General features: G+C 43.3%; 1 protein-coding gene across 1 annotated transcript in view; it reads left to right on the top strand.

Annotated features, from left to right (window-relative positions):
* LOC101477281 (melanoma receptor tyrosine-protein kinase) overlaps positions 1-15,318 on the top strand; it is a 39,188-nt gene that overhangs the window by 23,617 nt on the left and 253 nt on the right. Inside the window, exons 4-27 of the mRNA XM_014413817.4 lie at positions 946-1,080; positions 1,268-1,336; positions 1,429-1,547; positions 2,493-2,634; positions 2,787-2,900; positions 2,972-3,098; positions 3,334-3,407; positions 3,532-3,622; positions 4,020-4,219; positions 4,305-4,437; positions 5,246-5,336; positions 5,823-5,980; positions 6,089-6,121; positions 7,243-7,387; positions 7,542-7,664; positions 7,836-7,934; positions 8,184-8,369; positions 9,075-9,230; positions 9,375-9,450; positions 10,074-10,220; positions 10,510-10,607; positions 11,854-11,988; positions 12,267-12,357; positions 12,496-15,268. Of these exons, the coding sequence (XP_014269303.2) occupies positions 946-1,080; positions 1,268-1,336; positions 1,429-1,547; positions 2,493-2,634; positions 2,787-2,900; positions 2,972-3,098; positions 3,334-3,407; positions 3,532-3,622; positions 4,020-4,219; positions 4,305-4,437; positions 5,246-5,336; positions 5,823-5,980; positions 6,089-6,121; positions 7,243-7,387; positions 7,542-7,664; positions 7,836-7,934; positions 8,184-8,369; positions 9,075-9,230; positions 9,375-9,450; positions 10,074-10,220; positions 10,510-10,607; positions 11,854-11,988; positions 12,267-12,357; positions 12,496-12,839 (3,086 nt within the window). The 3' untranslated portion in view covers positions 12,840-15,268. The remainder of the gene's footprint in view (positions 1-945; positions 1,081-1,267; positions 1,337-1,428; positions 1,548-2,492; positions 2,635-2,786; positions 2,901-2,971; positions 3,099-3,333; positions 3,408-3,531; positions 3,623-4,019; positions 4,220-4,304; positions 4,438-5,245; positions 5,337-5,822; positions 5,981-6,088; positions 6,122-7,242; positions 7,388-7,541; positions 7,665-7,835; positions 7,935-8,183; positions 8,370-9,074; positions 9,231-9,374; positions 9,451-10,073; positions 10,221-10,509; positions 10,608-11,853; positions 11,989-12,266; positions 12,358-12,495; positions 15,269-15,318) is intronic.

The raw sequence follows: 15,318 nt of genomic DNA, 5'->3' as shown, positions 1-15,318 counted from the left end.
CAAACCCAACAGTGAGATCTTAAGAGATCCAGCCTACGGCTCTTCAATGGGGTGTCACAGGGTGCCCAGGAAAAAAATTGTAAATGTAAAATAATAAAATAAATATTCTTCTGTAGCAATAACAAAGTATAACATAAATTATTCTGTAGCAATTACACAAGAATATCCAGTAATGTCCCTGCCTACAATTAAACACATTCACTTACTGAAAATCATCTGCTGTGGCAAATGGGTGCAAGCCTTTGACCACAAACTGAGTCACTGCTCGGTGACGTTCGTCTATCCTGGCCTGAAAGGAGACGCTACCGGTAGACTGCAGCGAGAGCTGCCAGCATCTGAGCCAGACTCTGTCTCATCATGGTCACTAAATGCACAGTAATGGCAGGTTTGTAATAAGGCAGATCGCGCTAACATAATATGCACTGTTAGTTGATTATTTACCTGCCGCATTAACGGGAGAGGATGTGCAAACGTTACCGCTGCTGCTGGGTTGAGATTCACGAGTCCGGAGCAAATTAAAAACACGACATTCATTTAAGGGCATCGCGTGTTTTGTGAGCAAATGCTTTTGCATATTCGTAGTGTTTCCTCCCTTAAATGAAATATCTGCTTTGCAAGTATTGCAAGTTGCCCTGTTGTCATCCGTTCTCGTAAAGTATAACCAAACTTTTGAGCGTTTGAGCTGCTTGGGCGCCGCGTTTCCTGCCAGGTAAATGACGCTCCGCAACGTGGTGACGTTATTCGGGGCGACTGGAATCAATAAGGGAATCGTTTGCAAAAATGGCAAACGATTCCAAGGAATTGAAACAGTGGGAACCGGTTCTCAACAAGAACCGGGTTTCGATAACCATCCCTATTCACAGATAGTTTATAGAGGCGACGTGTTGGAGGATGTTGGAAAATGTTTTGACGTGCTGGCCTATGTCTGCTTCATTATCCTCACAGAGATCCTGAAAGGAGGTGTAAAGGTGACCCGCAATCCTTTGCTGTGCAACATAGAGACCATCGATTGGTGGGACATCGTGGACAAGGCCAGCAATTACAGCGTGGTGTTCACCAAGGACGACTTTCCAAAGAAATGTGCGCAGAGCAGAGATTCAGATTTTCAGCCTTTGCTCACTGAGCTGTGATCTGAAGGGTTTCATAATTCTGTGTGTGTGTGTGTGTGTGCGTGTGTGTGCGTGTGCGTGTGTGTGCGTGTGCGTGTGTGTGCGTGTGCGTGTGTGTGCGTGTGTGTGCGTGTGTGCTTGTGTGTGCGTGTGTCCAGGTCAGACGTGTGACCCCAGCTGTCATAACAGCTCGTGCTGGGCAGCAGGACAGGATCACTGTCAGAGATGTAAGCACACACTCCTTCCTGCTCTCACACAGTCGTTCAAAGTCACATGATGGTACGTGTCGATTGTCTCTCTCTCTGTCTGTTTCTGTCAGTCACCAAGCTGCTGTGTGCAGAGCAGTGCAGCTGGAGGTGTCGGGGGCCCAAACCCGTCGACTGCTGTAACGAGCACTGTGCTGCGGGCTGCACTGGACCTCGGGCCACCGACTGCCTGGTCAGTGTTAATCCTCACACAGCACTGCTGCAGTTACAGTTTGCATGTCTGGGACAAAGATTTTTACAGGACAAGACGGGCAGGTGTTCACCAATCAGCAAAGACACATTTACAAGACTCTGAATATTTCATTATCTACATATACATAAGATCATTAAAAGATTCCGAGAATCTGGAGCGATCAGTAAAAATCAGTACTGGATAGACGTGAACTTCGGGGACTCAGACAGCACTGCATTAATAGCAGGTGTGATTGTGTGATGGAGATCAGTGACAGGTTTCACAGCTCAGCTCCACATCTGCAGATCAGAGCGCCATCATGCAGAGAAGAAGCTCCAGATGTGAACATGACATAAAACAGCTGATTTTTTAATTCTGCATATTTTTCACACTTTCATGTTTCAGATCATCACACAGACTTTAATGTTAAAATAAAAAAAGGTATCCAAACTTACCCAGGAAAAAGTAGTTTCTTCCGCCTCGTTAACTCATAAACTGTAATTAAACACATTTTTAGAAAGTTCAGCTGGACTAGCATCACCTGGGCCCAGCCTGCTGTGTGGCTGCTGAACTGGCCTGCCTACAGTCTAGACCTTGGGCCAGCTGAGAACATCTGGAACATCACAGAACCAGAAACAGGATGAACAAAGCCAGGACTGCTGAGCAGCTGGAATCCTTCATCAGAGCAGGACAGCTGCTGGCCTCAGCTCACAGACCTTTACATAGACCTGTTCTACCTTACAGATGTGTTCCTGCCATCAAATTTAAAATGAGCTCATATTTTTCTTATTTTCTCAGTTTAAAGATTTGATATGCGTTCTATGTTACAACTGTGTCGTGTCACAACTTTTTCAGAATTGATGTTTTAAAAAACTCGGGCTAAAAAACATCTTATTAAAAGACTAAATACAGGCTGTTTTCTCTGTCTGTCCTCGTGCTCTCCAGGCCTGCAGGGCTTTCAACGATGACGGAATCTGTAAAGACGCGTGTCCACCTTTGAAACGCTATGACTCCATACTTCATCAGGTGGTCGAAAACCCCAACGCCAAATTCACCTTTGGAGCGACCTGCGTCAAAGCCTGCCCACGTACGGACTTACACATAAGTCACATCATCCACCTGTGGTGGTGTCCCTGGAAGCCTCAGTGTGACAGGGTTGAAAACAATGTAGCTTCCAGCTAGAGACCTAAACATGGTCTTTGTCCTTAATGAGCTCTGTTTGCTTCTGGTTGGGTGTAGATAACTACGTGGTGACTGAAGGCTCGTGTGTTCGTTCCTGTAGCAACAGGATGTACGAGGTGAAGGAGAATGGAATCCAACGCTGCAAAGACTGTGACGGACCCTGTCCTAAAGGTAGAGAGCGCGCGAGTGAGAGACACCTGAGAATCAATCAAATCACCTGACCAGCTCTTTCTCTCCTGCAGCATGTGACGGGGTCAGGTTTGGCACTCTGATCAACACCATCGCTATCAACGCCTCCAACATTGACTTGTTTAAGGACTGCACCAAAATCAACGGCGACGTCGTCATCCTTGAATCCTCCTTCACTGGGTGAGGAGCTCCTCCCACTAAACATCACAGTGTTACACTGCGACTTCACGGTAGCTGGATGCTAACAGCATCATACCCACAGCCACACCTCAGCACATCGCCAACGCTCGCCTGTCATGAAACACAGGCTTCATTAAGTTAGCCTGACAGAAATAAATGACTTATTCATGTTCGGTGCAGTCAGCTGAGTAGGCCGTCCTCTGTGTCAATGACTTGTGCTGATTTGCCATTCCAGGGATCCACATTACAACATCCCACCCATGGAGCCCGAGAAGCTGGAGAACTTCAAGACAGTGAAGGAAATCACTGGTAGGTCTACAGCCTGAGAGCAATGGGAGTCACACTAACTGAATCTGTAGTTCGTTGCCCTCTGATTCATGGAGTTGTTAAAGTTTTGAAGATTGCAGCAACAACCAGTGTTTGTGTCGTCCAGGTTACCTGATGATTCAGTTCTGGCCCAAGAATCTGACATCTCTGTCTGTGTTTGAGAACCTGGAGATCATCAGAGGAAGAACGACATTCTCGTGAGTCTCACTGTCCAGAAATACCAGAAATATGTGAAATATGTGGGTTTTCTTTCCAAACTGATAACAGTTTACACTGAGGTTATAAAGGAACTATGACAACTAAACCTCTGAGCTATTCTGGGCCCATAAATCTGCTTGCATAATGGGTGGTTTCTTTTGCACTCTGACAAATGGAAGTGTAGCTCAACACTGGTTTCATATGTAGATATTTGGTCTGTGTTTCGTTTGACTTCAGACTTTACTCAGTATCAGTGTCAGCATGACATGATTTGGTAAGCGGAAGAAGGTTGGTGGATGGATGTTGGATGGATGGATGGTTGTTGGACCAGCAAGAGTGCTGATGGTGGCTCTGTATTGTTTATGTACCCCCCTCTTATGGACTCTTGCTCTTCAGGAAACACAGTTTGGCCGTGGTGAGCTTGAAGCACCTGCGGTGGCTGGGTTTGCGCTCTCTGAAGGAGGTCAGTGCCGGAGTAGTGGCAGTGAAGAATAACCCCGAGTTATGTTATGTTTGGAAAGACCAGTGGGCCCACCTATTCAGATCAACCGACCAGACCATTAACTTGTTGAACAACAGTCCCCCTGATGTGTGTGGTGAGTCAAGAGTTCACGTTCAGCACAGCTATTGAATGAACGAATGTCTGAGAAATAAGACAATATTCTTGTCTCTGCGACACAGAGAGGAACAATCAAACCTGTGACACGGAGTGTACAGATTTAGGCTGCTGGGGTCCAGGGCCCACCATGTGTTTGTCCTGCCGGCAATTCAACCGCAAGGGCCGCTGTGTGGTGTCGTGCAACCTGCTGCAAGGGTGAGTTATAGACTTTAAACATTAGTGAAGCAGTTGCTGTGTCTCTGTGAAGCCTTTTGTCAGGCTTCAAAACAGGCTTTCTGCTGTCCGTTTATATTCAGCCAGAAGCTGAATAAAGTAATCAGCTAAGATTAGCTAGCTTGATTAGCTAGCTCAACCATAAACTTTGTAGATACACAGACATGTATACGTGCTGAAAATATTTTAGGTTCTACATATATTTTTATTTAATACTAAATTTACAGAATCACTACACCCAACACTCAGAGAACGGAGGTTACAGGCATAACCCCAAGCTAACCTGGTGCTGCTGCTAAATTTGGCTGCTACCTTAGCTGCTACCTAGTCTCTCAATATTCACACTCTACACAATTAATGTCACAAACACAGATGATACACAAACATCTAAAATCAAATAAACTTGTTCTACAGCACACACACATCCAGGTAAAAGTCGTCATTGTCCCTGCAGTCACTACACTCCCAACATAAATACCAGTAATTCAGATGAGTGCAGGTTGCTCAGAAACAAATAAAAAAAGCTGAATTTCACTCATCAAAACTGGAGGAAATACTTGAAAATAGCTGCACAACAAGTCACCCCTGAACAGTTGTTTAGAAGGTTATTTAATTATGAATTAATTCATTGTAACATGTGAGTCTGTGGGGCTGGACCCCCTGCTGGATACAGCCTTAAGTGGCTATTGGAGGAAATCCATAATTTCCATCAGTGCAGAAAACCGAGCTCTTGTTCCCCCGGTGAGCTTCTGCACACTGACTCTGGATCTTTCTCTGTGTCCTCCTGCAGGGAACCCAGAGAGGTGGAGGTAAATGGCAGCTGTGTCCAGTGTCACCCAGAGTGTCTGCTGCAAACCGGGTCGCTGACCTGCTCCGGACCGGTCAGTGCAGCTTCTACTGCTATTGTTGCCATTGTTGCTAGGAGGAGTGTACAGTATGAAATAGCATCGGACAGTCAAAGCATACAAGCAACTGTAACAGCTGCTGATTTTTCTAATTAATACTTCGTACTCTTCTTCAAGTCATGTCTGAACCTGAAAGTTCAAACTTTTTAAGGTTTTTCAAAGCAGATCTTTAAGATTTTGTGTATTAAAAACATATTTTTAGTTCTTTTTGAGATTTATATCAAAAATTAAGGTAAAAAGGGCATGATCAGTAGATGTTAAATTAATCCTGCAGAAAAATACAGGAGCAAGCGTGTTAACAACGGGACAGGAAACATGAGGAATCTGTAGATTTCGCTTTGAGAATGAAACATTTTTTGGCACATTTTGTTTTTCTGTAAATATTTTGGTCCTTGTACAAAGACAAAAATCATAAATCGTGGTTTAGAAAATGAACATCCCCATCATCATCCCCACCTGCAGGGCCCTGACAAGTGTTCCCAGTGTGCCCATGTTAAAGATGGCCCCCACTGCGTGCCACACTGCCCTCATGGTGTGCAGGGAGAGGGAGGCAAGTTGGTCTGGAAATACGCCGACAGAATGGGCCAGTGCCAGTCCTGCCACCAGAACTGCAGCGAGGGGTGAGGCGCATGCTGCTGAATCCCCGCTGAGGGTGTCGGCAGAGCAGCTGATATTAAACAGAGCGTCTAACATTGGATTTAAGATGTTTTGTGTCTGTGTGTCTGCAGGTGTTCTGGTCCTGGATTGTCTGGATGCAATGGGTAAAAATATATCTTTGGTTGTATCTTAACTGAAATCAACACAGAAAAGATGATGCCAAATAAACTTTTGCATTTCAACAATATATATATATGGGGCGTCTGTCTCTCATTCTCTCTCTCCTGCTGCTACTTCAATCATGAAACTGATCAGTGATCAGCTGATCGTCTCTCTTCTTTGTTTTTGGCCCACTTTGCACCAGAAAGAGGAAACCAGCGGCTGAACAACAGCAGCACGTTTAAGCTTGATCAGCTGTTGTTAGAATTTATTTAATATTACTTTCTACTCGAGGATCTTTTTCTACGTAGCTGACGCTGGTAACTGTGCAGGGGCGGATCTAGCAAAGTTTAGCCAGGGGGGCCGAGAGGGCATGAACAGGGAAAAGGGGCACAAAGACATACTTTTCTTTCTTATTCTCATTTAAAATGTATAGCTTTTAATAAATAATTATCTGAATCTTACAACCAAAGTTTTCATGTGATGTAAAATGTATAGAAGTCCATTACTGTATATAGTAACTGTTAAGTCTAATATACCCTAGTAAGCTATAGTACTTTTTCCTTTGGGAACCATCTGTGCAGTTCTGTTGAAGAAAGATGTTGAATCTATTTAATTATTGCAGAAAAATAATTGATTTCTGTGCATTTTTTACACGCACATTAAATTAAAGTTGATTACGTCGATTAATCATGATGAGGTGGGGGGTGGTTCCCTTTTTTATTTTGCTGGGAGTTTGCAACCCCATTCGTTTGGTTATTTAATATTTCTGCTAAGTACTCTTTAAAATACCAGAATAGGGAGGATGGAGCAGGTTTAAGTTTATTAGATTGATCAGTTTTGCTGAACTATGAAATATTTTGGGTGCAGTGTATTTTTTTGCATACAGGTATAACAGAATATTTTTTTACTTGAGTATGAACTTATACAAAATGCAGAAAGATATTTAAAAAAAGTTTTACCGATTATAAAATGCACTGTATCAGATTTATATCAGTATCGCCCGATATTCAAATTTATGATATCGGTATAGGGAATAAAAAAGTGGTATCGTGCCATCTCCAGTTTGAACAGGACTCTATGACTCTGCATGCTGTCAGCATCATTTAACGCTCTCTCTTCACAGCTCTCTTGCACACTCTACACTGGCGGCCAGTGTGATTGGAGGGCTCCTGCTTCTCGTCATTGTGTCGCTGATCATCTTTGTGTTGCTACGACGAATGCAAATTAAGAGGAAGCGAACTGTACGCCGCCTGCTGCAGGAGAGAGAGGTGAAGACTCAGCTTTTCATTCTGCATTTAAAACGTGATCGATAGTAAAATGAATGCATTAATGATGAACCTGGGTTTGATTTGGTTGGTAGCTCTAAAATATGAACTGAAGTCTCTCTACATATGATGCTATTGGATGACTTTTGTCATTTAGCTGGTGGAGCCGCTGACCCCCAGTGGTCAGGCACCTAACCAGGCACTGCTGAGGATCCTGAAGGAGACCGAGTTTAAGAAGGTCAGGGTGCTCGGCTCCGGCGCCTTTGGGACGGTGTACAAGGTAAATATGTTTGATACAAGAGAATGATCCCCTCATGGTGGTACTTTAAATGTTTAGTCATGTGAGTGCAGCAGAGGAAATGCTGCTGTCATCCAACACTTGAGACTTGAACGCACCACAGCCCAGTCGCACTCCTGCTAGTTGGACAGAATAAAGTGTTTGTTTGTTTAGGGTTTGTGGATCCCTGAAGGCGAGAATGTGAAGATCCCAGTAGCCATCAAAGTTCTCAGAGAGGCCACGTCACCAAAAGCCAACCAAGAAGTCCTGGATGTAAGACTCCTCTGTGTGCTTCTTCTTTTTCCTGCTATACAAACACATTGTTAGTGACTGTTAAGTATTTTGTGTCTTGAATTTTAAGTCGCTCCACCAAATATCTTCTTACATTTAAGTGGTTTAAAAAAGTTGGATCTTAATCTTGAGCTGATTAAAGGGCGCACTGAAGTTAAAAATGCTCCACAGCTGCATCTGTAGCTCAGACTTTCCCGTGGATGTTTCTCAGTAACACTGCTGTCTGTGTAGGAAGCGTATGTGATGGCGAGTGTGGATCACCCTCATGTGTGCCGCCTGCTGGGAATCTGCCTGACATCATCAGTCCAGCTGGTTACTCAGCTGATGCCGTACGGCTGCTTGCTGGACTATGTCCGGCACCACAGGGATAGCATTGGGGCGCAGTGGCTGCTCAACTGGTGTGTCCAGATTGCTAAGGTGAGTAAATGAGGTCAGCAAGACCTCCTCTAAGGAGAAACTCTCCTGCCTGAGGCGCCAGCTCAGTGTGCAGCTCTCTTTAAGCCTGCTGAGGCCCATTAATGCAAACACAAGAAACCGTGTGCTAATCTGTTTAGTCCGTTTTAAGTCTGATTTGGATTTTTAAGTGCTGGGAAAATCACAAGGTACAAGGTCAGAGGCTCACAGTGAAACCTGATGAGAGCAGTCTCCATTCATAAAGTGTGCTGATGGGATCGTGGGTGCTGAATATGGAGCTGATGGCAGGAGAAAAACGGGAAAACCTCAGAGATAGTTCATGGATGCAGTGAAGGAGGACGTGCAAAAAGCTGGTGTGACAGATGAGGATGCTGGGAGAGGGGGAGATGGGGGCAGATGAGCTGCTCTGGCGCCCCCTAAAGGCAGCAGCCTGAAGAAGTTAAACAAAAACAAACAATTTACACAGATGAGTTACAGTCATTTACACATTTTTGTATGAGGCTGTAAACATGTTTATTTCTGCTGTAACTTTTGACATTTTTACACGTGGATCTGTGGACACTGAACGATTGTTGGAGTCAGCATCACCTGCAGTTTCTGGACTTCATTTCTTTTGCAGAGATACTGGTGCTGCAGCCCAGCCAGTTATCACACAGCTGGTTTTACTCATACTGAAAACTTGTGTGCATGCATGACGTTTGTGTGCAGGGGATGAACTACCTGGAGGAGCGTCACCTGGTGCATCGTGACCTGGCTGCAAGGAACGTCCTTTTGAAGAGTCCTAACCACGTCAAGATCACCGACTTCGGCCTTGCCAAGCTTCTGACGGCAGATGAGAAGGAATATCACGCTGATGGAGGAAAGGTGTGTTTTCATGTGGATGGCACTCGGAGACGAGCTGATTTCTATCAGGACAAAACCACAAAAGACTAAATCAGACAGGATGTTGATGTTGTTAAAATGTTCCTCACCTGTCTGTGTGTGTTTGTCTTCCTCTGTTTAACGCAGGTTCCCATTAAGTGGATGGCATTAGACTCGATCCTCCAGTGGACTTACACCCATCAGAGTGATGTCTGGAGTTATGGTGGGTCAATCTGTGGCTCTCTAGCCTGCACAAGGCCCACTGGGTACTTGTTTCACTACACCTGAAAAAGTTATTTTCTTACTGTGACATAAAAAGACAGCTGTTCTATCACAGCTGGGATAGGCTCCACCCACGACACTGAATTTGATAAGTGGAAGCATAAAGTATCATGAGGTAGCCCTCCATAAAGAATCGTCTGCTTTATTGTCTATTTTACTTCGAATGGAAACATTAAAATTGAAACCATTAACATGCTGTTGTCTTGTGTATGACCTGACACAAGAGGTCGACCATAAACTCCTAAAATGCTCTCTGATGTCATAGATCCAGTGAGCATTAGAGTGATCTTCTCATAGATTTCAGTCTGACAGGACTGCCCCCTCCTGGGCATTTGAAAGAAAAACGGTTCAGGTTCAAGATGCTTACTTACTGATTCACCGTTCGGACCCCAGAACATATTTCTGTCTTTTATATACATGCAAATAAAAATGATCATTATCATTAAAATTCTCATCAGGAACAAACCCTCCTTGAACTCATGTTGTTTACTTCATCGTGTCTGTTGTTGTGTGACGGAGGTTTTACCGAGCACTGAGTCTGCTCTAACAGTCGATGGTCTGCAGGTGTGACGGTGTGGGAGATCATGACGTTCGGCTCCAAGCCATACGACGGCATCCCGGCCAGCGAGATCGCCACGGTGCTGGGGAGAGGCGAGCGGCTGCCTCAGCCCCCCATCTGCACCATCGATGTCTACATGATCATGGTCAAATGTAAGACGAGACGCAGGTGGTGCTGGTAGAAAAATTGCGCCTTGATGGGAACATGAAGGTGTCAAACTTTTAAATAGTTATGGCGCTTTTTCACAAAAAACTCATCATGTCTCCAAATCGGGCGTCTGTTTGTCTTACAATGGCTCCAGGCTACGGTCTAAATTTCATGAAGTCAGACAAAAAAATTCTACATCAAGTACTAAAAGTTCTTTGGTATGACGAACACGAATATAGCCTGGAGCAGCTCAGCTGTACAGAAGACTGAAAATCATCCACTTTGCTTCTGCAGGCTGGATGATCGACCCGTCCAGTCGGCCCAGGTTCAAAGAGCTGATGGTGGAGTTCTCCAAGATGGCCAGCGACCCGTCCAGATACCTGGTCATACAGGTAAACCAGGGATTTCATGTCATTTACTTGTATAATAACACTTATAAAAAGATTTTCTTCACTGAGGGTTGGTAATATGGAGATCCTTTACCGTCTGACTGTCCAGATATTTTCTACATGTAATAATATTAATATTGTCTTATTTCTCAGACATTTGTTCATTCAAAAGCTGTGCTGAACGTGAACTCTTGACTCACCACACACATCAGGGGGACTGTTGTTAAACAAGCTAATGGTCTGATCGGTCGAATATTTGTGACATTTGTGAGAAATCATTTACGCTCATAGGACTCAGTGTTTCTGTATGGAGCTAAATCACTTGGTCAGCAATCAGTTCTATTATTAACAATCCAAAAATATTTACATTTTAACCTTAACAATAATCTACTTTTATAGTAATCAAAAAACTACAGGAATAAACCAAAACCTTCTTACTGAAAATGAAAGAAGGAAGCTGACACTTAACCTAATTAACCTAATTAATAAGTTAACTGATTAGAAAAAGATAAAGCATTTCTACTTCTAATGATCACATTTAACTCAGTTTTTCCTGTTTTGAAAATGAAGATATTAGAAAAATAAAACAATTTTGTTTTCATATGGAAAACCGTCCATCGTCTTTTCTTTTTGTTTCCTCTTGAATGCGCTGGCATATGATGAATTAAAGTATGATACAATTAATTTTTTAAATGTAAAGAACCAAATTCTGATCACAGTACGGGGTGCACGTGGAGAATATGTCACGATCTGGATCATTCAGACACAAAACAGGAATAAATTTAATCCAGGAGAAAAAGTATTTTAGAAATATCTACAGCTGAGATTTTTTTTATGAAACCACATGAACATAGTTGAATTATTAGACCCGACAAACATCATATCATCAGTTCATCTCTTTACTTCCTGTTTATTAGAGAATTAAGCAGTTTGGGATCAACGTGTGTTCTAACTCATACTCACACGGTGAATATAGATGAGTAAACTGTTAAAATGAAATAATATTAGTATTTATTAACTGCACAGAACTAACAGGGAATGTAAAGTTTCGGTGTGTAGAAAGAAGCGGTTCAAAAGAAACACGAGAAAATGATTTCAAACAAACTTCCAATAAATGCAAAGCTGTTTCTCTTTGGTTTCAATCCAGAAGATGATCATTATAATAAAAATGAACGAGCAATAATGATCGTCTTTAAAGAAAAAAACTGTTACATAGCATAAACTCGACTACATTAATTATTTTTGTCAGGGGGACCTGCCAAGTCCGTCAGACAGCAGGTTTTACTCTCGTCTGCTGAGCACCGACGACACCGAGGACGTTATTGACCCGGACGAATACCTGCTGCCCTACAGAGGCATGGGTAACCATAAGGACCGGCCCATGGTATGGACACACACACCTATTGTAGTCTAATCTAGTCTAAAGACACATTGTTACATGTCTATATGTTTTATCAAACATTTTAGTAAGTGTTACATGAAAAAACATTGTGCTTAAGAAAGTGTTCGGCGCCCCCTGGTGACCCAAGTAAATGTAAACCGTCTACTTCCACTCGCCATAAGTGGCCAGAAGTACAGCTATTTATTTCCTCTGTGTTTCATTCTAATGAACGTGCTTTGATGAAACAGAGGTGTTTCATTGATTCTCTTCGTTCGTGTCAGAATGGTCATCCGGCCGGAGAGAACAGCCTCGCCCTGCGGTACATCACCGATCCCACTGACAGCGCACTGGAAAAGGACTTCATCGACCACGGTATCCATCATCAAACATAACTCAGACCAGTGACAAATAATTAGGAGATGTAAATCAATTAATAGCCAGACAGCAAACTGTCTTCATGACAGAAAATTAATTAATACCTAAACAGCATTTTCCTGCTCTGTCTTCCAGAGTACATGAACCAGAGTGTGAGTGAGACCAGCCAGAGCAGCCGGCTCTCCAAGGTTTTAAACCCTAATTATGAGGACCTGAGCCTGGGCTGGGGCCCACTTCCCCACCCGCTGGAGGATCTGAACACCTCCCAAGTGCCCTATGGACCTGAATACCTGAACGCGTCCTTCAAACTGCGCCCTCTGGTGACCAGTCACAGCCTTGATAATCCAGACTACCAGGCTGACTTCCTGCCTCAGACCATTAAAGATGCAACGTTAGCGGAGAACCATCTGTTCCTCCCAGCAGCAGAGAACCTCGAGTATCTGGGTGTGGGCGGCGCTCTACATGCTCCTGTCCGCTAGGGGACAGCAGCACTCGGGCTGTCAGACTGAAGCTGTGCTCTACTTTCATTCAAGCTGCCCACAGGAATTAATTGTTTTACAGTCAGTTCTTCAGGAAACACTGACTTGAGCAGAGGCAGCACTTCATCCAGACCGACAGCCTCAGACTCACAATTGATGTTTGCAAGTTTGCTTGACTGGTAGGACCAAAGGACTTGGTTTAAGCTCTGCAGCTCCTGAACGAGTTTCTTTAACAGTCTCAGTCTGACTAAAACCTTCTGTTTGACTTGAAATACTCTGAATGAACTTTTATTGTATAAAGTGTATAAAGTTATGAATTCTTTGCTTTACTTGACAAGAATGAGCCAAATCATGATTTCCTGTTAACCACTACTGCTCGTGTCTGTGTATCACTGTTGATAGTGTAAATTTATGGAAGTTGAGAGGCTGTCTGCAGGTACTGAACCTTTGTCAGCTTTTCCTTTTCAAGAGAACAAATAGTTTTCATATTTATAGAAACGATGATGATCAGGACTTTAATGTGTTAGAGGAACATGGATGATGAAGATGTGCCCAACAACGAACAATAAAGAGCATCTGACCAGAGTGGGAGCAGTTTGGAGTGAGTCTCGAGCGTCCAGACAGAAAAACTTTTCAATCTATCAAATTTAGATCCAACTTTTACAGCTCACAGTGCTGAACGGGTTGTTTTTAGTTTGAATATTCCAAAAAATCAACCCAAGTTTTATCGACAATGCTGAGTTATTGTCATTGTTGTGGTGCATCGGTTACTGAGGGCCCCTCATAGATGATGGCTTGACATTCGAGTCCCTGTTTGGCTGGAGCCTCTCTGTGACATAGGTGTAAACTGGCTGTAGTGGTGGAAAGCATAAAGTACTACATGAATGTGTCTTGTAGCGTAGAAGGCTTTGAGTTAAAAAAACAACTGCTGCTTTTTAAGGCAGTAGTGTTTAGAATTAATCAGCTAATTTCTCTGTGCTTGAACTCATTTGGAGACATATCATGTAAATTATGACCTTTGACAGCCTTCAGCCTCCATAGAGAACCACACTGAATGTCTGTATATGTGATGTGACTCGGTTTGGCTTTAACTGTGGTTAGATGTGAACTCGGGTGTGAATTCAGTTTTCTTTAGCTGACCTGCTAACAGGTTACATTCACTGTTTTCTTGTTTGACACTGAATGAAGTTAAATATCTGCAGGATATTTATCTAAGGTTTATTTAGAGCAAAATTCCACAAATGTCAGCACCAATCTTTTAGAGTTCGTAGGTGGAAAACGTGGGAATGCTCAGTGTGGTCTCAGAATAAGGTGTTGCCTCAGGTGGGAGGTGTTTTGTAGTGTAAGGTTGAGACCTTAATACAAAGAGATGATATAAATATATTCCTGCCCTCACCTATGGGCATAAACTGTGGGTATCACAATAATAAGGGAGTCGAGCTCAGCCTAATGTGGGTGTTAGTTTCCCCAACATCTGCCAGAGTCTCCTGAAGTCCAAGTGACTTATGGATCTGAGTGGATATCCTCATGCCTGCCAGCTCTGTGACTGTGCACACATGTTGTGTTGTGTCCATCTCTAAGTTTCAGAGTATGTTCACCACTTAAGAGATAAAATAACAACCTGAGCAGCTACTACTCCATATTGGAAGGATCCAGACATGCTTGTGTCATCTGACTGTTTATACCCAGTAAGCAGTGGGGAGTCTCTTGGCTGGATTAGGAATATAACATTATTCCTGTGGAAGAGCTGGAAGTGGTGGAAATGGAGAGGAAGGTCTGGGCATGTCTGCTGAGACTGCTGCCCCAACATCTGGATGCTGACAAGCAGTGGAAAGTGGATGGATGGAGGAATGTAACCATGATGAATATGATGGATGGACAGGAAAGACTCTGAGAAAACTTCAAACTAAAAGATCATAAGAAGAGAACAGAAACCAAACCATTCATGTACATGTTGCTTCTATGTGATTAACCTCACTGCTATTTCAGCCAATATTGAGTGAGTGGTGTTCTTTGCCTCTCGCAGATCAGGGTTCACTGAGTAAACATTGCTGGGTTTTCATAAAAAATGTAAACTAAAACTTTATTTAATACATCGGAAAGACCTACATGTAAAATATGAGCTTTTCGTGACATTGATTTTAGTTTTTGATCATTTATGGAGTGTGATGACAGCTGCCATGTTGTGTCTCCACTCTAACAGTCACTCGATTATCAGTTATATTATTTTCACTTCAGAGACACTGGCACATGTCCCTGCATGAACCATGTAAATGATCCGGCTGATGAATGGGGACCTTGTCTCTGTTGTGTTCTGTGCTGGTTTGTTGTGGATTCTGTGACCCCCTCTGAGTCCAGAGCAAGCTTTTCCTCCATCATCTAGGGGTGGAGTCATGATTCCCGCCCTTCATCATCCTCATTAAACACAGGTAGTTAAGGACCAGCTCGAGCATCCAGTCTAAACCTGATAGTCTGCTCC

Source organism: Maylandia zebra, linkage group LG9, assembly GCF_041146795.1.
Source record: "Maylandia zebra isolate NMK-2024a linkage group LG9, Mzebra_GT3a, whole genome shotgun sequence".
Classification (NCBI taxonomy): Eukaryota; Metazoa; Chordata; class Actinopteri; order Cichliformes; family Cichlidae; genus Maylandia; species Maylandia zebra.
Note: the sequence above shows the minus strand (reverse complement) of the source record. Positions and strands in the feature narration are given on the sequence as shown.